General features: G+C 41.3%; 1 protein-coding gene across 7 annotated transcripts in view; it reads left to right on the plus strand.

The window, feature by feature from the left end:
* ANKRD44 (ankyrin repeat domain 44) overlaps positions 1-23,284 on the plus strand; it is a 318,146-nt gene that overhangs the window by 142,765 nt on the left and 152,097 nt on the right. For all 7 annotated transcript variants that reach the window (XM_059168514.1, XM_059168518.1, XM_059168517.1 and 4 more), the window contains exon 3: positions 15,664-15,742. In XM_059168514.1, the coding sequence (XP_059024497.1) occupies positions 15,664-15,742 (79 nt within the window). The remainder of the gene's footprint in view (positions 1-15,663; positions 15,743-23,284) is intronic.

Consider the following 23,284-nt stretch of genomic DNA (forward strand, 5'->3'; position numbering starts at 1 on the left):
TGCTACCCAGACACAGCTGGGAGTGTCTGAGGCCAGACCTCCAGCGACCGGAGGAATGTAGAAAGTCCCCCCAACCTCCCCCCCCCCCCCCCCACTCAAGCAGGTTGGAAATAAAGTAGTTTCTCACCCTCGGAATAAGATTTCTCTAGGAACTCTGGTCCTGCTGGGTGACATGGCTGGTCTGCGACGTGGGTCTTCCAGCCCACCCCAGCCTCTGGGAAATTCATCCTTCTGGGGAATTCTTGAAGAATGTCAAAGAGTTAGGTACCCTCTGTGACCCTGCTTCCTTTTCTCGTCCTTTATAAAGCACTTTGATGGAACCGCTCCCCGCTCTGTACCCTGGTCAGCCCCTCCCAGTAAGAAACGGTGTTAGTGTTTGTTCCCCATCGCCAGCCCCTTCCCCAGCACTGGCCTGCCCTGGCCTGTTAATGACGCTGCCCACCCACGCCTTCTACTTTCTATGACTCTGTTCCAACAGCCAGATCTCCCATGCCTGGAACCAAACCAGCAGTTTAGGATTTTAATAGGAGCCTCTGATCATTTCACACACAAGTTTGGGCTAGCCAGAGACAAGGAAATAAATGTTCCACGTTTTTAAAAAAAAATCCAGTGTTTTTTTTCCCCCCTACTTCCGCACGTCCCTAGGTTCCCAGGAACTGGTATCTGTGGCCTGGCCTTGGACATTAATGTCTTTTTAAAAGATTTTTATTTATTTATTTGACAGACAGAGATCACATAGTGAGCTCAGGGCCTCATTTCTCAGGGCGTTCTCAGAGAAAAGCGGTCAATCACTCCCATCTCCCTGGTCTCTGGCAGTGCTCCGAGCTCACCTGGCCTGCGACATAGTGTTTCTATCTCTGGTGCACAGCCCCGTTTGGAGTCTTCAAACCCAGCAGATTCCTGCAGCATGCTTCTGCACCACTCCTCCTGGAGGAGGAGGGAGGGGGTCTCTCCAGATCTGCCACTTATGGGGTCTCTGCTAGAAGAGCAGTGGCCCAACTGTGTTTTGGATCATGGTTTAAGGTAACCTGATCTGAAAGTTCACTCCTTGGCTCTGTCTCTGTAGCTGGCTTCCCTGCTCTGATACCTGGCAGCTCTGCCACACTCAGATACCACTGGTCTTTCTGTGACCCTGAGTCCTGAGACTGTCAGTCAGTCCTGACGCTGCCCTGGGAAGGCTCCACCCCTGCTTAGCCTCTGGAGCAATGTCCCTCAGTGGAGCAGACTTCTAAAAGTTCTGATTTTGTGCTCCACTGTTCTACCACTTGCCAGGAGCTGGACCCTCCCCCCGTGGTCGATCTTCCCATGGTTTAGGATTCACTTCTCTGCATGTCCTACCTTCCAGAAAGTGGTTGATTCTCTGTTCCTAGAATTGCTGCTCTTCTTCTCTTTGTTCTCCTGTTGAGTTTGTAGGTTTGGAATGGTTTGATAACTATCTAGCTGATCTCCTGTGACTTGATGTCATTTCAGTCTGCTACTCCTCCGTCATCTTGCTCATACTGTATCTTCTTTATCCATCATCTATTGATGGTCATCTAGGCTCCTCCCATCGTTTGGCTGTTGTGGGCACTTCTGCTATAAACACTGGGGTGCACATGTAGGGTGGCTAATATTTATCAGGCATGTACTTTGTGGCTGCAAGAGAGGTGATCCTAGAGGAAGATGAGTCTCAGAGTTGCTTTGTTTGTCCAGCATCACACAGCTCAAAAGTGGTAGAGGAGGGGTTCAAGGTTAGGTCACTCTGACTCCACAGTCTGCTCTTGTGGCCCTACGAAGATGTCACTAATGAAAGTGGTGTGTGTGTGTGTGTCTCTATCCTGCAGGACACTTGACAGAAACAGTAATAATAGGACCAAAGGCCTCCAAAGGCTATGAAGAGGGTGGCAATAGGTTTTTCCTTGAAGAGCAATGTTACTTGTTATAAGGCTTTATATGGTACTGTGAGAGAATACAGAACACTCTGGGCAAGTCCTTTAACTCTCAGAATCAGCCTTGAGTCCTGTTCTATAGAATGGGGATAACAATACCTACTTGATTAATGTCCCTGGGTTTTCTTAAGAATTAGATAATGTGTAGGACAGCCCTCTGGCAACTTTGTGGAACGTTATACAAATTAGAATCTCTCCATGTTTAATCACAGACATAATGTTTTGTCATTTGCAAAGAAATTACATTCACACACTAAAACATACTACAAGATAATGAATGCTTTGGACAATAAATAATGTCCAGTGCTTTAAATTTATATGTAATTAGTTAAAACCAGCTCTTGTTAGAGTAGACTGTTGTTTGTTTATTTTTTTAATAGGAAAGCCTTTTCTTTTTTTTTTTTTTTTTTTTCTGTTTTTTTTTTTTTTTTTTAATTTTTTATTTTTTATAAACATATATTTTTATCCCCAGGGGTACAGGTCTGTGAATCACCAGGTTTACACACTTGACAGCACTCACCAAATCACATACCCTCCCCAATGTCCATAATCCCATCCCCTTCTCCTAAACCCCCTCCCCCCGGCAACCCTCAGTTTGTTTCGTAAGATTAAGAGTCACTTATGGTTTGTCTCCCTCCCAATCCCATCTTGTTTCATTTATTCTTCTTCTACCCACTTAAGCCTCCATGTTGCATCACCACTTCCTCATATCAGGGAGATCATATGATAGTTGTCTCTCTCTGCTTGACTTATTTCACTAAGCATGATACGCTCTAGTTCCATCCATGTTGTTGCAAATGGCAAGATTTCATTTCTTTTGATGGCTGCATAGTATTCCATTGTGTATATATACCACATCTTCTTGATCCATTCATCTGTTGATGGACATCTAGGTTCTTTCCATAGTTTGGCTATTGTGGACATTGCTGCTATAAACATTCGGGTGCATGTGTCCCTTTGGATCACTACATTTGTATCTTTAGGGTAAATACCCAATAGTGCAATTGCTGGGTCATAGGGCAGTTCTATTTTCAACATTTTGAGGAACCTCCATGCTGTTTTCCAGAGTGGCTGCACCAGCTTGCATTCCCACCAACAGTGTAGGAGGGTTCCCCTTTCTCCGCATCCTCGCCAGCATCTGTCATTTCCTGACTTGTTGATTTTAGCCATTCTGACTGGTGTGAGGTGATATCTCATTGTGGTTTTGATTTGTATTTCCCTGATGCCGAGTGATATGGAGCACTTTTTCATGTGTCTGTTCGCCATCTGGATGTCTTCTTTGCAGAAATGTCTGTTCATGTCCTCTGCCCATTTCTTGATTGGATTATTTGTTCTTTGGGTGTTGAGTTTGCTAAGTTCTTTATAGATTCTGGACACTAGTCCTTTATCTGATATGTCGTTTGCAAATATCTTCTCCCATTCTGTCAGTTGTCTTTTGATTTTGTTAACTGTTTCCTTTGCTGTGCAAAAGCTTTTGATCTTGATGAAATCCCAGTAGTTCATTTTTTCCCTTGCTTCCCTTGCCTTTTGCGTTGTTCCTAGGAAGATGTTGCTGCGGCAGAGGTCGAAGACTGCTAGAACTTATACAGGAATTCAGTAAAGTGTCAGGATATAAAATCAATGCACAGAAATCAGTTGCATTTCTATACACCAACAGCAAGACAGAAGAAAGAGATATTAAGGAGTCAATCCCTTTTACAATTGCATCCAAAACCATAAGATACCTAGGAATAAACCTAACCAAAGAGACACAGAATCTATACTCAGAAAACTATAAAGTACTCATGAAAGAAATTGAGGAAGACACAAAGAAATGGAAAAATGTTCCATGCTCCTGGATTGGAAGAATAAATATTGTGAAAATGTCTATGCTACCTAAAGCAATCTACACATTTAATGCAATTCCTATCAAAGTACCATCCATCTTTTTCAAAGAAATGGAACAAATAATTCTAAAATTTATATGGAACCAGAAAAGACCTCGAATAGCCAAAGGGATATTGAAAAAGAAAGCCAACGTTGGTGGCATCACAATTCCGGACTTCAAGCTCTATTACAAAGCTGTCATCATCAAGACAGCATGGTACTGGCACAAAAACAGACACATAGATCAATGGAACAGAATAGAGAGCCCAGAAATAGACCCTCAAATCTATGGTCAACTAATCTTCGACAAAGCAGGAAAGAATGTCCAATGGAAAAAAGACAGCCTTTTCAATAAATGGTGCTGGGAAAATTGGACAGCCACATGCAGAAAAATGAAATTGGACCATTTCCTTACACCACACACAAAAATAGACTCAAAATGGATGAAGGATCTCAATGTACGAAAGGAATCCATCAAAATCCTAGAGGAGAACACGGGAAAGCCTTTTCTGATTCAGAAATGGAATTGTGTTTTCTTGTTTCTGAACTGCATTATGTACAAGTCTTGAAATGCAGGCAAAGAAACAAGAAAGTGAAGAACACTCATAAAATTATTCACCCAGAGGTAATCACTGTAACCATCTTCATTCACTGAGCTGATCTGAGATGTCCAGATAACTCCACTGGTGAATTTTATCATCAGTATTACGTATAAATTCTGTTTATAAAATATCCACCTGGAGGCTGAAAAAAAACTTAGGAAAAAAAAAGTTAGGATGATTTTCTATGACTACAGAACCTGTTTTTATAAGCTTTTGATTTTAATTCCTCTCCCCTCACCCACATGTGTATGAGAGAGAGACCCAGTCCCTAAGTTATTGTTATATCCAGAGTTGACGTCTTTGAACATTGTCTCCTTTCATACCACACTCTTTCTTTCTCTCTGACATTTTCTAACACTGTGTTGTGTGTGTCTGCTCTTTGCTGACTGGTGTGATTAATCTAATATTAGTCTACTGTAGTAAAGAGCCCACTGCCCATAATCAAGAGAATGGGATTCTTTTTTTTAAATTAACATATCATGTATTATTTGTTTCAGGGGTACAGGTCTGTGATTCATCAGTCTTACACAATTCACAACGTTCACCATAGCACATGCCCTCCCCAATGTCCGTCACCCAACCACCCCATCCCTCCCACTGGCCCTCCCCTCTAGCAACCCTCAGTTTTTTTCCTGAGATTAAGAGTCTCTTAGGATTTGTCTCCCTCTCTGGTTTCATCTTGTTTCATTTTTCCCTCCCATCCCCTGTGATCCTCTGTCTTGTTTCTCAGATTTCTCATGTCAATGAGATTATATGATAATTGTCTTTCTCTGACTTATTTCACTTAGTGTAATACCCAAGAGAGTGGGAATCTTCAAGGCTAGGACTTAGCATGGAGCCTGGCACCTAGAAAGCCCCAGTAAATATTTTGTCATTTGTACGAATGAAGGGTTCCACCACTGCCGTTAATAGCCATGCGACCTTGGGCCAATCAACTACATTCTCTGGATGTCTGAAATGCTTTCCAGTTCTAATATTTTGTAATTTTAGGCTTCCTCACCTGAGATTTTGATTCTCACTCTGTATGGTCATTTACGTGATGACATATTTTCACCCTTGCAGCCCCTTGTAGCTGTGAAAAGCTAGCAGCTGCTTCCTCTTCACTCTTTCATCAACAGGAGATAGCTTTCCAGTTATTTTCTTGGTTATCTGCCTTTCATCTTAGGCACCTCTGTTTTGTTGAAGAAGTTGGTTAATGAAGTCATTAGAAGAGACAGTGAGCTTAAGGCGGGGGCCCTAACTGAACCCGCACTTCTCACCTCATTGTTTAGCTCTTTGGAACCAAGAGCAGTTCCAACCTACAAGTTTCCTTAAATGGCCTTAGCAGTAAAACATTCCCACCTGCATAAGAAGTATGGTTTCTTCATAAAAACTGTTCAACAAATGCATTAAGCTGAAAGACACTGCTTCTTAATATGCTTGGGAGGCTCCACAGAACAGCTGTGAACTTTATTAGCGTTCAGGATGTGAGAGGGGGTGGTGCTCTGAAGACCTGCTCTGGTTTTCACCACACACTCCTCATAATGTCTCTGCAGTGGCCCGATGTCTGTTACTGATTCACTGGCAACAAAATACAAGCATCTTGGCCAGTTTTCCATTCTGTAGGACGAGAAGATGAGAATCCTTTTCCATGTTCTGTTTCTCCTCTCAAGATGTGTTCCTCGCCAAATGATATCAAATAGTTGGCCCTCCATCAACTTCCCCAGGCAGAAATCGATCTAAAAGGGCTTCTGCTATTTGGGGAACTCTGCGTACTGTGGTAAGATCTCCAAAATCCCCTGGTAATCCGCTGCTGGAATGTGCCCACAGGTTAGCGCACCTTCCCACTTGTCCTTCATTTTCTGGACTTAATTTCCACATCCGTACTCAATACACATTTGTCAAAGGTTTTGTTTAGGAAATGTAAATGTTCCAAGGGATTTTGAAGAGAACTCTTGCTTGTGCCTATTTTTAAAACATATAGACTTAATCCAACACCCTATTCTTTTGCAAAGGACTTCACTTTTATGTCTATACACTAGCAAGACGTGAGTTGCCTCAAAAATTAATGCATTATTGGTTGATTAGATTCTGCTATTTTCCCTCTTAACTGAATTTACCTTGTTGCCTGGTATATATATTTTTAAATCCATAAATATGCCCTTCTTTATTGTTTCCCATGCAACAGAATTTTTTAAAGTTTTGTTTATTTAAGCAATCACCCCACCTAACGTGGGACTTGAACTCAAAACCCCAGGATCAAGAGTCACATGCTCTACTGACTGAGCCGGCTAGGTGCCCCACAATGGAATATTTTATTTGCCTGCTTATGTGTTTTCTGCTTTATTGAGGTATATTTGACATGTAATATGGTAATGTAATATACTAGACATATCATTTGCAACATTTTGACGTATTTACACCCATGCAACAGTTACCGCAATGGAGATAATGAACATCCCATCACCCCCACAAGCTTCCTTGGGCCCTTTATAATCCTTAATCCCCACCCCTTTCAATCTTTCCTCCCTCCTTGGGCAACAACCGATCTGCTTTTGGTTGCTGTACCTTAACTTGCATTTCCTAGAATTTTTTATAATGGATTAATACAGTACGTACTCTCATTTTTCCACTAGCTTCTTTTACTAAGCGCAGTTACTTTGATTCATCCACGCTGTGGCATAAAGCCATAGTTCATTCCTTCTAGCTGCTGAGTACTGTTCCATTACATGGGCATACCGTGGCTTTTTCATTCACCTGTTGGTAGAAATTTGGGCTGTTTCCCATTTTTGGCTATCATGCATAAAACTGTTGTGAACACATATGTGCAGGACATATGCTTTCAGTTCTCTAGGGTAAATTCCTAAGAATCTGGATCATGTAGTAGATCTGTGTTTGACTTTTTAAAAAGTCATCAAATTGTTTTCTGATGTTGTACCATTTTGTGTTCCTACCAGCAGTGTGTGAATGTTCCAGTTTCTCTACATTCTCAACCCTGGATATCATCAGCCCTTTTAATTTTAGCGAATTTAATAACTATATAATTTTAATTTGCAGTTCCCTAATTATTAATGATGTTGAGCATTATTTCATTTGCTTATTTGCTATCTGTATATCTTCCTTGGTGAAATATCTGTTCAAATCCTTTCCCTACTTTTTAAATGGATTGTTTGCTTTCATGTTAGTGAGTTTTGAGAGTTTATTTGTATATTCTAGATAGAAAATTTTATCTAATATATGCTTTAGAAATATTTTCTTCCACTCTGAGGCTTATCTTTTCATTCTCCTAACAGTGTGTTTAGAGCAGAAGTTATTAATTTTGATGGAAGACAATTTATCAGGGTGTTAGATCTAAGAAATGTGTGTCCAACCCCAGGTCATAAGGAATTTCTCCTATGTTTCCTTCAGATAGTTTATGAGTTTACATTTAGGTTTTTTTTTTTTTTTTAAGATTTTATTTATTTATTTGACAGACAAAGATCACAAGTAGGCAGAGAGGCAGGCGGGGGGCGGGAAGCAGGCTCCCTGCTGAGCAGAGAGCCCGATGTGTTGGGGGGCTTGATCCTTGGACCTTGAGATCATGACCTGAGCCGAAGGCAGAGATTTAACCCACTGAGCCACCCAGGTGCCCTGGTTTTGTTTTGTTTTTGTTTTTTTTGATTTAACATTTAGTTTTGTGATCCATCTTGATTTAATTTTTGTTCAGGCTGCAAGGTATGGCTCAAAGTTCATTTTATTTGCATGCGGTTGTCTAATTGTTACAATGCTCTTTGTTGACAAGGCTATCCTTTCATCAGTGAATTGCCTTTTTATCATTTTTTAAAATTCTGTATGTTGTCCATATATATATTTTTGCACCAATACAATGTCTTGATTACTGTAGCTTTAAGATAAATCTTAAAACCAGGTAATGTTAGTTCTCCAACTTTATTCTTCTTGCATGCTTATACTTTTGCTTATGAGAATTTTGTCTTAGGTCTTAGTTCTAGGTCAAGAGTGTTAATTGTAATGAAAAATAATTTCATTTTGTTTACCAAGGCTTGTAGCTATTCAGAGAGTCAACAAGAGCATGAACAATGGAATCATATCTGGTTCCGAATCCCAGTTCTACCATTACTAGCTATGTGACTCTGGTCAAGTTGCTTATCATCTCAAATTCTCGGGTTCCTCTAATGTCAAATGGGGATGATAATATGTACCTTACAGCGGTGTCTCAAGGATCGAATTAGAAAACATATCATCTCTGATATAATTTTTTATTTAATATGCATTATTTTACTTTAAAAAATTAGTATAATGAAAATATCCAATATTTAGTTACCTAAGGCAGATATAATCAAACATCTTTGGCATTCTCATTTCTCTTACTTTACCTTCATTTTAAATGATTTTTGAGTGATTCTCGTTAAGTTTTAAGAATTAGATGTGGTTTTGAGGTTTGGACTTACAATTTGAACATGTTTAGAGATAGCAAAATGTACCAGTGTTTTTCATACACCCATGTTACGTTCAAATGGATGGGCTAAAATACCCACAGAGTGATGACTGAATAAAGCTGTTTGATGCTGGATGTATGTAGGGGCAGAGACTTGCTGTCACCTTTGAGGCATAAAAAATTCCAGCTGAGGACTATCCAGCTCCACAGGGTAGTGAATGCATGGACGATGAATAATGACTGAATTTTTCTCTTATGGTAACTTGGGGTAGACATTGATCCATCTCCACTGTTTGTAGGTGAGGGCATAACTTGAGTTTTCATTGAAAGTTGAATTAAACAATATATTAAAAACTCTACACATCATAAGGAAAAGACAAACTGAATGGAAGTGAGGAAAGGATAGGTAGAGGTGATTCGTAGTTGAAGAAGACAAAACTTTTAACAAACACATGAGAAGAGCCTTAATTTCACTTGTAGGTAGTGAAATGCAGATCAGAGCAACAGTGAAATGTCGTGTGAGGCACGTCATATTGGGCAAAAGTAGTAAGATTGATAACATCAACTATTGGGAGGAATATTGGGGAGAGAACACATTTATGGCTGGGGAGTATAAATTGTGAAACTATTTTTGAAAGCTATTTGAAAAGACCTAATAAAGTTGAGCATGCGTATACACCGAGATCTAGCCCTGCCTTTTCTTGTTACCTGCCCCCAGATATGCACTGCAACACCACTCGTAATAATGAAGAATTGAAAACAGTCTAATGTGTCTCCTCTCTCCTCTGTCTCTGTATCTCTGCCTCCCCCCACCACACACACACACATACACACACACACACACACACACCCCTCAAGTTATTTTCCAAACTATTGCAAGTCACAGTACTCACGGCACTTTACTCCTAAAACTTTTTTTTTTTTTAAACAGAGTTCTGAAGCGAATATAGAAATGTCAACTTGTTTGATTTTGCTGGTGGGAACATACAGATCTGTTATTTTCTGTACCATCTCTGTATCCGTGAGATGGTAAAACCTGAAAGTAAACACGAAAATTCTAAGAACCATGACATTTGTTTCTCTGCTTTCTTTTCCTCTTTATAAATGTCTCGTAATTCCTCACTGGAAGACCAAGCATCTTTCCCATTCTGTGTCTTGCTGGATTTAAATCTATCACACGTCTTCGGCTCTTTTCTTCACATGATTTGAAATATCTCCACGTAACTCTTTTGCCTTCAGAGCTGTTTTGACACTGCCCTTAGTGATTTCTGTTCACTCCTGCCCTTAGTGATCTCTGTTCACTATCGTATTAAGCTCGTTGGGCCTAACGAGCTTGCTTCTTTGCCCTTTGTGGCAGTTGGAACTGACATGGGAAATTCACGCCCGTGTTGCATGATGGCAAGGCTTTGCGACGGGTGTTTTCTTAACGTTGCTTCATCTGCCTGTCTTGGTATGTAAGAGTTTTATATGTAGGGAGGGATATTTGTTTTAGTGTATGATAGATACTTAAATGAAGATTAGGTCATGCACTTCTAGCCGAGAATTTCAAAGCACGTAATAAACAATTCTTAATCTTTAGAACAGAGGCTTGGGGTGCCCCCTACACCGTATTTTTGGCTGCCAGAATGGCCTCTCTGCCGATGTCAAGCACACTTTATGTGTACACACTTCAAGTTCCCTATTTTCTTTCATCTGCCTCTTTGGTAAACAGACGACAGAAACTTCCTCTGCCTGATCTCTCCATGACATACTGCAAATTTAGCTCAGACGCCAGCTGGCTGTGTGTGTCTCTGGCTATTCATAGAAAGGAAGGGTTTACCTTCCTTCCTTCTGGAGAAACCTCTGACTTTTCATGGGTCGGAATCTATTTTCAAAGGGCTACTTGGAATCAGAGCTGCTGGGTAATGGGAAAAGGTCTCTTTCTTGATACTTGAATAATCTTTTAAAAAATACACTGATGAGTCATTTCTCGAGTGTTTGACCATACTGTGCTTGTTTTTGAAGGATTTTTCTCCTCTTGCATTCACGGGTGTTGTAAAGACCACCATGACCATCCCTCCGCCGTCAGTGATCGTGGACCGTCCACGGGAGCACTGGGCAGCTGTGAACACAAACAGAGCAGAGCTCTTAGCTCAGCCACTGTGTCTGTCTGAATGCTACTCTGCTCCTGGCCTGGTCCTCGATTCTAATTTTGATCCAGAAACAATCCCTAAGTCAGCCTGTAAGATACAGGCTGACCTGGAAGTCTGGCCTTGGGTTTCCAAAGCTTCCAGATAAGCTGGAGCCAGTGGGTTTCTAGGGAGTCCTGGACAAGATGTGCTTATTTCCTAATTCAGAAGCGATTTTTTTTCTTTGTCATTTTAGATTTCCTGCCCAGGGTGGGTTTCAGGAAAGTATTCATGAAGACATTTGTCTCATTGCTTTTGGTAATTTTCTTAAATCATTTAACTTCAAAAATATCACTAATTGCCACTTTCCTGTTATTACTTTGATTCAGGTGCCCTATATTTGGAAACTAGGAACTGAACTGTAAGTTTCTTTAGGGTGTGGGCAGGATGTTTTACATTTTGTATTCCTGACACCCACCGTAATGCCTAGGGTAGAATAACTTCTCGATAAAGGTCCACGTCTAGAACATATGGCTGAGTAAGTGGCTCTTATCCCAAGGTCACGGTCCTTATTTTTTCTTTTCCTGGCCTTCTTGTTTATGCTTCTTGTTTTCATCTTAGACCCAAGTCTTAGGTGACTGCCAGCATCAGGGGTCTGTACTGCTTTCTGACACTCTCCCTATACTCTTCTTCCTCAGATTTTGTTCATTTAAAAAGAATTTTTTTTTTCTTTTTGGGCTTTGTCTTTCGTATCTTAAATGATTTTATTCTTTAATTTTTTTTAAAGGTTTTATTTATTTGATAGAGAACACAGCAGGCGGGGGGAGGGGGGGGAGCAGGCTTCCCACGGAGCAGAGAACTCGATGTGGGGCTCGATCCCTGGACCCTGAGATCATGACCTGAGCCGAAGGCATAGGCTTTAACCCACTGAGCCACCCAGGCATCCCCCCTTAAATGATTTTAAATGTTATTCATATCTCTGATTCTTCTGTTATGTCAGGTTCTCTCTGGGTGTTGCGCCTGCTGACTCTTGCTTCTGGCTAACTCGCTTCCACGTGAGTCTTGCGGCTCAGGCTTGTGAGCCCGTCTTCACTGGGGGCTTAGCTGTGGGCGTCCTAAGTTGCTTGTATCGAAGACACGTCTCTTCAGACAGGTTTTGTTTCTTCTTGACACCCTGCGGATGTCCTTGGCCCAGAACCAACTTTATGCCTATTTTTCATCTTGAAAGTTCCTGGACTGTGCAGGTATTACGGATTCGAAACCCCAAACCACATGAGGACAGATTCGGGGAATGCAGATGCTCAGTGGAGACACTATTATTCCCTCGTCAGGCATCTAGGCCAAGGCACTGCCCTTCCGTCTACCTGTGAGAGTGTCTGGCTTTTTTTTCCAACATGAATTCATTTCAAGAATCTTTCTTCAAGACCACGTCAAGGATTTGTCTGCATGTGAGGGTGTCAGCTCTAGTTCTTCACCTCATCTATCCCGAGGTGCTGGGCAAATGATACAATCTCTCCCGAGCTTTTCGATCTAAAAAAATCATTATCTTTCAAATGATGATAATAAGACTTAACAGCAAGTGTCTGAGAGATGTGTCTGCTCTTATAGGGATGTTACAAGATTCAAGTAGTAGAACAGATAAAAGACATTTTGGGGAAAAAAAATTAAAGCACTCCATAATTAGGTTTTGTTTCTTCTTCTAGATACCATTAGCCTAGAACACATTTTTGCTAGTATTATTACTAGTATACTCTTTTCCCCAGACTCTTTGCCTTCCCTTTTCTACCATTACATCTCCTTGTCCATTTGCCTAGCTTGTGGTCAAGTGGAGTGGACTCATACTTAGGCAGAGGACGAATGGCAACCTCCCGGCTGATTTGACCTGCCTGACCGAGGGCGGTGATTACTGTGGCTCTGTTATTTACCTCTCTGCTCATGACCCTGTCTATCACACAGGTTCCTCCTTAGACTGCTGGTGTTTGTAACCCTTCATCATTAGTTACTGTTATTTTAGTTAAGTGCATTGCTTTTTTTGTTGAGGTCTTGGTAGCACGTGAAATTATTCATATAGCTCTGATACTTTGGAGAACCAAAGAACTGCTGCCTGAATACAGATCTTTTTTGTAGCTACCTGTCTGTGGCATGTCACTGTTGGTATAGTTGTTCTGGAAGCCTCAGGAAACCTTTAAATGCATGTCAACAGGGCACCTGGGTGGCTCACTTGGTTGAGCAACTGCCTTCGGTTCAGGTCATGGTCCCAGAGTCCCAGGATCGAGTCCCACATCAGGCTCCCAGCTCCACGGGGAGTCTGCTTCTCCCTCTGACCTTCCCCCTTCTCATTCTCTCTCTCACTGTCCCTCTCTGAAATAATTAAATAAAAATCTTTAAAAAAAAAAAAAGCATGTAAACAGGAACGCTGGTAGTCACAATCAAGAATTTTTACTATGTGATCTCACATGACACACACCCATTTTATGTTATAAAGTCTTCAGTTTGAACAAGCCGTGTCATAAAAGGGGCCACAGAATCAGCAAAGCCAGTCTTATAATGACAGACCAGCCAGTTTTAGGTATTGAGGTTTTCTTGGCTTTTTATTTGAGGCCAAGCTTTCAAGCAGAGCATCGACTTTGCTTCAGGTCAGATGAAGTCATAATTTGGACTGGGTTAGTCCTTGTTTAAATCACTTAGGTAAGGTTTAATTTGTTGAACCAAACCCTGGAACCAGTTCAGTTGACAGAAGAACATATAATTATATAACTTTTGTCACAAGACTCAAGAGAAATGTTTCATAGATACAGTGGGGATTTAGAGAGAATTTGAGGGTAAGACAGCAAGTGCTGTAGAGAGAGCAAAACGGAAAACACTTGTGAACGTCTCGTGTCCGTTCTTCATATAGTTCTTTGTGCCAGTTAATACATTTGAAATGTTTTCCAAGTTTTCAAATACTGAATCTCTATTTTCACGGAGAGTGTGACATAACGATAAGAAGATTACTGTGGTTGTATATCTTTCAGAATCTTCTATGGCATACCTTTACTTTATATGGAATCGCTACATGACTGCCTTCTTTCCACTTACTGTAATAATCGCTGCAGCACACACAGACGGTGTGAATTTCAATCTAATTCAGACTTCCCTTTTTTATCCACTTACGAGTAAGTCCAACCCTTCGTGAAACCTACTTGCCAGGCCTCCTAACAGATAGACTGATTTGAAGATATCTCCTGTCTGCCATCTGTTTTAGATGTTAATGAGTCACAAAATGCCCAAAAGCAGTAGTCTGAAAGAGACTGAGAAAGCACTGAGGGCTGGAACTGTCGGAAAACAGAATGGCGTCCTTGGGCAAATCCAAGGGTGGTTGGGTAGGTTGTGTAATCAAGCGATAACAGGACCGATGATTAATATCAACAGCAACTTCACTGATCTTGAAACTAAAATGCAGGCTGGTTTTAGGCAAAACCTCAAGGACGTAGCCTACAAAGTTTGGTTACTGTGTGGAATGGTCAGGGAAGTTTGTAGAAGAAGCAGTGCACATGGACCTGTTCAGTTTGGCTGATCTACGCTGAGCATCTAGTTTTCTGCTCGTGTGGGGACAGAGAGGAGGAAGACCAGTTCTTTCCCCTGTGGGGTTCTTCGTCTTGGAGGTTAGATATCGTACGACTCTCTATGCTCGTGGCAAAAGAGCTTTGCCTAGAGCTCTCGGTGTGCTTGGGCCAAGCTTCGTGCCTGCCTAGGGCTTTATTTACTGACTTTATCTTGAATTCTCTCATCAGAGATTCCAGTTTACAGATGGAGAAGCAATATTTTCCCCCCTGCATTTTATCGTGTTAACAACACAATATGTTAAATGCTTTGCCAAGGACTGAGACTGAAGACTGATAGGAAAAAGTCCAATCTTGGCTCTGCTATATACCTATGGGGTCTGGAGGAAATTTCATAATTCATCTGAGCCACAGTTTTCTCATCTGTAAAACAAAGAAGCTCTCAGCTTCAATGTCAGTGTTCTCAGAAAGGTCTTGTTCTTCTCGTCTAAGGAATCTTGCTCCCATCTCTCTAGTCACTGGATTCCATTACCCTGTTTTAGTTTTGGGATAGCCTTTATCACCATCTGAGATGATGTCATGTGCCTTTGGTTTCCAAGAATACTGGCAGTCTCCCCACTTAAAGGTAAATTTCATGAGAGCAAGGACTGAACCCCAAATCTGGTTTGTGGCACCTGATAGGCATTCATTAAGTATCACATGAATGGGTAGTGAGCTAGGCAACAGTTCATAGAGATAGAAAGGAGAAGGTGACTGTACTTAATGTTTGATTTCCTTGTGAAGAATTCTGCTGTGTTCCATTAGAAAGAAATCAAATCATTGCATGCTTTGAACACTGCTGTTAAGGTAGGTAGAAGGGTTTGAGTTTTTGTTTCTGTGTTTTTGTTTTGTTTTTACCATAAGGAAGGTCTGAAAATAAATTGAATTTCTTATCCATTGTGTGATAGGCTGTCCCTGACCTGAGCAAGGCTCCAACAAAAGGAGCAGGGAGACAAACACAACACACAGACACAGGGCAGGATCTTGTGTACCTGTGACTTTGGGAGATGCAGAGAGAAATGTGTACCCAGAGCTCACCTGAGTAGGTTTGGGCCTTCATTCTCTCCTACAAGCACTAACCTCAGAGCGAGTGACGTGTTTTACTCTGCCTGCGGAAGGCACCGCCAGCCTCCACTGACTTGCTTATCTTTGATGCTGTTTCAGGATTCTGAGAAGCGAACCCCACTTCACGTGGCTGCATTCCTGGGAGATGCAGAGATCATCGAACTCCTCATTCTGTCAGGTAAATACCAGCTGTTCTTAAAAGTCAGGTGCAGATGCAAAGTTCAATGACTAGAAATTCAATCACTAGATCAACTACTTCAGCGAACCCAAACACATTTCTTTATTGTGCTCCTGGAAGTGGATTTGACCAGTGATTTTATCAGTAGACAAAAATACAATGCAAGAGGTTGTTCTCAATGAAAAATGACATCTTCAGTAAAACATTTATGTTGCCTTGAAAGTCTGATTTCTGACTAATCAGGCCCTGTATTGTAGATGAATTCAGTAGGTGTGAATATCTTTGCATTTTTTTCATTGTTTAAAAAAATAAACAAAACTCATTCCTTAAAGCCTACACAAACGCCAAATGTATGTGTGTATTTATATACATTTAAATTGGCAAATTGTGGCAAAACAATACTATGTTTTGTCTGTGGACACATGACTATGACTATTTAATAAAACATGGAAGGAAAGGAAACATCTCAATTTCCAGATCGTGGTTACCTCTGAGGGGTGGTTGAGTGAGAGATATTTTCAGGGAAGGGTAAAAAAGAGACCACAACTCTGTAAAATACTGTCTTTAAAAAAAGATTGGAAGCAGATATGGCAAACGTGGTTTTATGATATTATTCTCTTTATTTTCTTAAATATCTCATTGGATTTAGGAATGTCAGTGCTTTCATTTTTGGAAACCTTTGTGCTTAGTACATCTCACCAAACTGGTTTCCAAAACCAATATGTGCTTTCTCCCTTGAGTATTTGCAAGACAAATCCCTGGAATGGATCTGAGCGCACACATGTGTCTCAGTGTGGATCGCAGACTGGCTGGCTTTCCCCCTCCTCCTTTTCGTTTAGGGCGATTAAAATCTGGAGGAAATACTTCTGCCCACAGACTATGCAAGAGGCCTATACTCAGGTTTTGCCTTTGTTTGCGGTAGTTAAGGGAAACTGTAGAATTCCAAAGTAAACTATGCAAAGGTAGGAGCTAATTAATGTGTGTATTCAAACAGATATGGGGAACACTGTGGAAAAAAAAACAAAACAAAACAAGACCCGAGAATTGTGCTGTGATACACCAGGATGATTCACGTGGCTCTTACTTTTGTCGTGTTCATGTTCTGGAGGTGGATTTTCCCAGGAAACAAGTGTTCTGCACCATACAACGCGTGTGCCCTGTGCTCCTGATGGTTGCACGGAGCCCAGCTTAGATTTTATGTGGCATTCCTGTGCTTTCGAGAGTAGGCCTTCCTTCTGACAATTTTAAAGATGTTCCAGGGCTGTGATCCAAGCAAACATGTATTGTTTGGTACAGACACAGACTGTGGCCAAGAGCCAGTACACCCCTGGCTGGTGGCCCCGGCAGTGGAAATTTGGTCCGTGGAAGATTGTAGGCAGAATCAGTGGGGGTGTAAAATAAAGAATTTTGTGGATGACACTGGAGTGGTCCCAACCACCCAAATGTACTAAGAGACATCTCAGACTCTCAGAGGAATGCTTAGTTCATGAATGTGCAAATTCAAAATTTTGTCTTGGACTCCCAACTTTGTTTTTTGGATTGTTTGTTTTTCCACTTCTGAAGGAAGATGTTAATTCTGCAGCATGAAGTTGGTTGACCCATCTGTTTTCTTCAGACATCTGTGGGCTGCTGACTTTTGAGAAACATGGCTTCACATCATGTGAGAGGGAGTCCAGCAGCCTCTCTTACGTGGGGCTCACCCAGTAGAGCCTGGAGAGATTGTTCCGTAGATCTCGACTGGCACACCTGTGTGGTCTTAGAATCACTGAGCTGTCAGCCTCTCTAGTATAATTTGGATGGCGCGTGCTACGGAATTTCTCCTCCTCCTCATATCAAATTAGGAAATTAGGGAGGCTTAGGGTATGGGAGAGCATTGGGGGAAGTGCTTTAGAAATTTTACTCAACTCTGGAAGCTTAGACAAACTCTTGGAATTCACATGGCTTTAATTTCCCTGAAAGGTCCTTAATTCAATTTATATATTAAATTCCTAAAGAAATATCATCACAGGAGCAGGATGATTTCATTTCTGAGCTTACATCTGGCGGCTGATGCTTCAGGGAATCCAACCAAATTTTTTTCCAATTTAATAATGAATGAGGTGCTAATGATTCCCATGTTGGACAAATAATTTAGCCTTGCCAGAATAGGCCATTACAGCTGTGTACTCCATTGTTGTATTAACTAATGGAGCGTGGTGTAACCCAAGCCCACTCAATTCCTACCGACCTTATCTCCTAGTAGCCAGGAAGATAGAACCCCGAATATCTCTGAGTAGAAAGGGTGGAATTCAAGCTTTGAAACTTTCCTCTTCTTACAACCACCAGTTCAAATCCTGGCTTTATTTCCAGCCCCTGCCTCTGACTTCTGTTTGGGAACTAGCCGAGTTGGGATTAAGGTCAAGAGAAGGTTAAGAGTTTGCTAAATTGTTTGCTGGAGATATATGAATGAGACCAGGCAAACCCATCAGTGGCTAAGAGTTAAGAGGCTAGGGTCCAGCTCCAGGAAGCTGAACACAAGGGACGATGAGCCCGGTAATAGGACCCTATAGAGAAACTTGGGGTACACAAGGGTTCAAGTCCTGGGCTGAAGGAAGAAAACTACAAGTACCCATCTTCTAACATGCCAAGTGTTTGTGAGGTGTAACTACTCATTAAAAATGATATTCATTAGGGGTGCCTGGGTGGCTCAGTGGGTTAAAGCCTCTGCCTTCAGCTAAGGTCATGATCCCATGGTCCTGGGATTGAGCCCCGCATCGGGCTCTCTGCTCAGCGGGGAGCCTGCTTCCCCCCTCTCTCTCTCTGCCTGCCTCTCCGCCAACTTGTGTTCTCTCTCTCTGTCAAATAAATAAATAAAATCTTTTTAAAAAATGATATTCATTAGAACATGTGGTATACCACAAAAACAAGTGGTATTCCTGTAAAATTATTTCCTGTGATTTTGTCAAAAGGTGACAACTGTTCTCAATGCAAATTGTTTTCAGAGTAGGCGGCGGGTCATTCTTTTGATTTTTTAATTCATAATAAACATTCATCCTTTTGTGGTTGGATTTTTTTTTGAGGTGTTTCTGATGAAAGAGGGGTGATTAAACCAAGTAGTGCTGGTTTTAGCGTCCTCAGTGTGGTGTGATTATAAAGTAATGAGACGTTTTCTGGAGGGTGTGTCAGCTAGCTCTAAAGGCAAGTCCGAAGGGAGTTTGAAAAATGTTTTAAGCAATTGCCACAAACACTGAATTATCATACACTCTTCCAAGGTCATTGCTTTGAAGGACAGGGCTCCTGGGCTGTACTGGTCTGTTTGTTTCAAAGCAAAATCAATAGCTAGCTGATTTCATTCTATTATATTCATATTTCATTTATGATCTTTCTTTTGTATTTATTTCTACAATTAAAAGTCAAATTTTGGATAACTCAGCCTTAAGAATCAGTCCTTCCCTCTGGCCTGTAAGGTTTTTCAATCCCTTAGTCTACCTTTTTCCTTTGTTTTACTTCTTCCTAAATGACAAGGCTAAGAGAACAGAAACATTGCCTCTGGGAAAGAGACTTAGTTTCCTTTACTCTTGATCTCTATAAAAAAAATGAAGCGGTAATAGGGGTACGAGGTAAGCATACTTCGTCTGTAATTAGTGTAGATGCTGACAACTCGGAGTTGGATCTTTGTTTCTGGAGAATCAGTTATAGCCTAGCTCTTTTCTTTCTTTCTTTTTTTTTTTTTAATGTTCAAGCTTCAAAATGTCCTTGGGTAAAAAGGGTTTGCCTTAAATCATTAGACATGCAGACTCTGTGTCCTTCAGTGCACAGTGGCGCCTGACAGGCAGGTAAATAACATGAAGCTTCCTCTAGAAAAATCAGTTATAAATATTCAACTCGAAACCTTCCGACGTCTCCCTCTGACATGTAACCAGGACTCTTGGACGTGTTGGGCGGAAGAGAATGAGGAAGCCTGTGGCAGGAGGTGACACTGATGAAATAGGCCTTCGTCCCTGCTCAGATAACTCTGCTTTTGCCATAATAATTTTGCTGTTCCGGGAGCGGAGATTTTCCTGGCAGCTGGCTGGCTCACCTTCTGGAGGTGGATGCGTGGAGGCCGGAGACCGAGGGAAGCCACCTCCTAGATTTCTAATTATTTTTCCATTCCTCAAGTGACTTTAATGCTGCACAGAAACAGTGCTGGTGTGGGTTGTTTGTGACACGCCTGATTTGTGTTGCTTTGTGATACTTAGCGAGCTCGGGGTCATTTTTCCCCTTGAAAGAATTTGAATTATTAAACGCCACTTTGGATCTGCTTAAAACTGGAAGTTTTCAGAATATATAAATAATAACAGGAACAACAATACCATGTAAATGTATAAATTATAAGAAAAAAACAATAGAATAGAATATACCATATGTTGTATAATATATAATACCAATATAATGGCAAAATAGAAGAAATAGGCCAAGAATATGAACAAGCAATTCTCAGAGAATGAGTTGCAAATGGCCAGTAAACAAACATCTTAGAAAATCCCCAATCTCGCTATTGAACTGAAAAAAATTAGAAATGGGATGCTATTTTCTCCCTATCAGATTTGCAGTGTTTTAAATGATAATACCAAGTGTTGATGAGGATGTGGGAAACGAAGCAGTCTCATACAGTAGCTCCCTTTGGAGGGCCGAGACTAAGGATTAGGACCCAAAGCGTGCATGACCCGTGATGGAAGTCCGTTTCTAACGGTCCGTCCTAGAAAACGCTTGATGTTTGGATGAGGAATCACATTATGGAGGGTCACAGCAGCACTGTTTGTATAAAGAAATATCGGAAACAAATGAAATACCCATCAATGTGGAGAGTATCTAAAAAATATAATGTGTTTGTGTGTCGGAATACCCGTGGTAATTAAAAAGAATGGACTCATACTGTGTCAACAGAGATGTCGGTTTTCTTAAATTATTGCATAATGTTTTAAACACACAAAAAGAATATTGTACTGACCACTCAGCTTCATTCTCTCAATTTTCCATGGTACACAGATTGGCATGTAAAGGGATTAAAGAAACTGGAAGCTTATGCACCGGGCTCAGAGCAGTGGTTTTTTTCCCAGTAAGTGGGAAGAATCCAGCACTGAGGATGACACTAAAGAGGAATTTACCCAAATATGTGAATTCATTAAAAAAACCCCAAACAGTGCATTCATGCATTATTCATATGATCAAAACATGAAGTAAAACAGGAATGTTGATTTTCTTTTTTTTTTTTTAGGTTTTATTTTTTATTGTGATTTATTTTTATTTTTTTGCTTTTCTTTATTTTTTTAATTTCTTTTCAGTGTTCCAAGATTCATTGTTTAGGCACCACACTCAGTGCTCCATGCAATCCTTAATACCACCACCAGGCTCACCCCCCGCCCCTCAAAAACCCTCAGTTTGTCTCTCGGAGTCCACAGTCCCTCATGGTTCGTCTCCCCCGCCGACTTCCCCCACCCCTCTCCTCTCCATCTCCCAATGCCCTCCATGTTATTTCTTATGCTTCAAAGGAAGTGAAACCTTATGATAATTGACTCTCTCTGCTTGACGTATTTCACTCAGGACTGTTGCCTTTCATCGGGGCAGGCAGGTTTTCATAGCTGCTGTTCAAACCGGCTCAATGGAAGAGACACTAAGGAATTTCTCTTTTAACCAAGAAGCGTCCTTCAATGAGCAACTGTTAACTTAGGTCTGCCCTGGCCTTAGAACTAAGTTGGCACATTGTGCCATTGGCTGATGCCCCAGTTTCTATCCCCGAGTCCCTGACTCTGCTCTGTTAATAGCGAGCAAGCGTTAGGTAGCACTTACCATGGGCCAGGAAGTGATCTTGGGGCTTTTGTGGTTCATCCTTCTCGACCGTTCAGTGTTTCTACAGAGTGGGCCCATTGCATACAGGCTACTTCAGTACTTGCTTTTTTCCCATAACAGTAGTTTGTGAACATCTCTCCACATTATAAGGAATTCTTTTAAATCACCACAGCTACCTCATATGGCTATATAAGGATTTATTTAACCAACTCTTCTTTGTCTATCCTCAAAGTTCCCAGCATTTTACTTTCACAACTAACCTTTTATAACACATTCATGAGGATTCATCTTAACATTAACCCATAGTCACTTCCTTTAGAAACATGTTACAGAGCATTCTAGCGCCCCCACACGAAGACAGAAATGGGTTGTGTGTATAAGGGAGAGAAGGAGAGAGGAAGGGAGGGAGGATCGTGGGCAGGAGGAGGTAGAGGGAGACTAAAGGTAAGATGTCAACACACAGTGGACAGAGCAGGTGGGCGCGGGTCTGGGCAGGTACCACACACAGGCACTGTGCCCTTCGTTCGTTTCCTCGTGGTCTGCCTGGTGAGGAGCTACTGGGTTGTGATACTTAGATTCAAAACGAGGTGATAAGATGACATTTGGATAGGCGGTGAAAGATTCCATCAGATTCTAGAGCTCTCTCACCTTTGGATAGTCATGGACTTCGTGGTCCACCTTTTCTGGGTGTGCGGATTTGCCTCTGTTCTGTAGCTGGGGGTCTACCTGTGGGGTCAGCTACAGTGATTGCGGAGGGAAGAGAGCACGAGAAGGAACAATGAGACCAGGAAGGAACACATTGTTAACCTGAAAATTTCTTTTCGAACTGGACTGTGCAACCAAGGTTATCTAGAATCCATCAGCAGTTGTGGTTCCTAATCCTTTACTCTCCTGGGGTGAGCCTTAGGAACGTCCTGGAAGAGGCTATGACTGGGCTACTTTATGCAGGGAGACGTCGTTTTATTTTTACCAAGGAAAAGGGCCACTAACTGAGAATAAAAAATAGTATAAGAAAAAGCATCTCAATCCTCCCCATTTTTATGAAGAAACATTAACACTTCAAATGTGCTAGCTTTTTTAAGAATGTTTGATAGTAAATATTTCAAACACAGAAAATATGGAGAACGATATAATACCTGGGTACACCAAGCTTTAAGATATCTTAACATTTTTTCCATGTTTGTATCTTTTTTTTTTTTTTTTTAGATTTTATTTATTTATTTGAGAGAGTCAGAGAGAGAGAGAGAGAGAGAGAGAGTATGAGAAGGGTCAGGGTCTCCCACTGAATGGAGAGCCTGACGCAGGGCTCGATCCTGGTACTCCGGGATCATGACCTGAGTTGAAGGCAGAAACTTAACCAACTGAGCCAGCGAGGTGCCCCTCATACCTTTTTCCTAAATAAAATATTGAAGACACAGTTGAGCCCACTTGACAGAATTCCTTCAGCCTTTCTCCCATCATCCCTCCCTAGAAACAACCACTATCCACAATGGGTATCTGTTTCTTTAGCCACATTTATCATTTGTATTTCATGCCTGTGTATCCACAAACCACGTATAGAATTGTTTTTGTAAATTTAAAAACTTTATATAACTGGCATTATGCCATAGGTAATACTTTGCAACCTCATTTGTTCATTCATGTTGTGTTTTTGAAGTGCCTCTGTGTCTGTATAGATAAAACTTCAGTCCCCCCATTTCCATGACGGGGGCATTCCATTGTACGAATATA

The sequence above is a fragment of the Mustela lutreola genome, chromosome 3 (assembly GCF_030435805.1).
Source record: "Mustela lutreola isolate mMusLut2 chromosome 3, mMusLut2.pri, whole genome shotgun sequence".
Lineage (NCBI taxonomy): Eukaryota > Metazoa > Chordata > Mammalia > Carnivora > Mustelidae > Mustela > Mustela lutreola.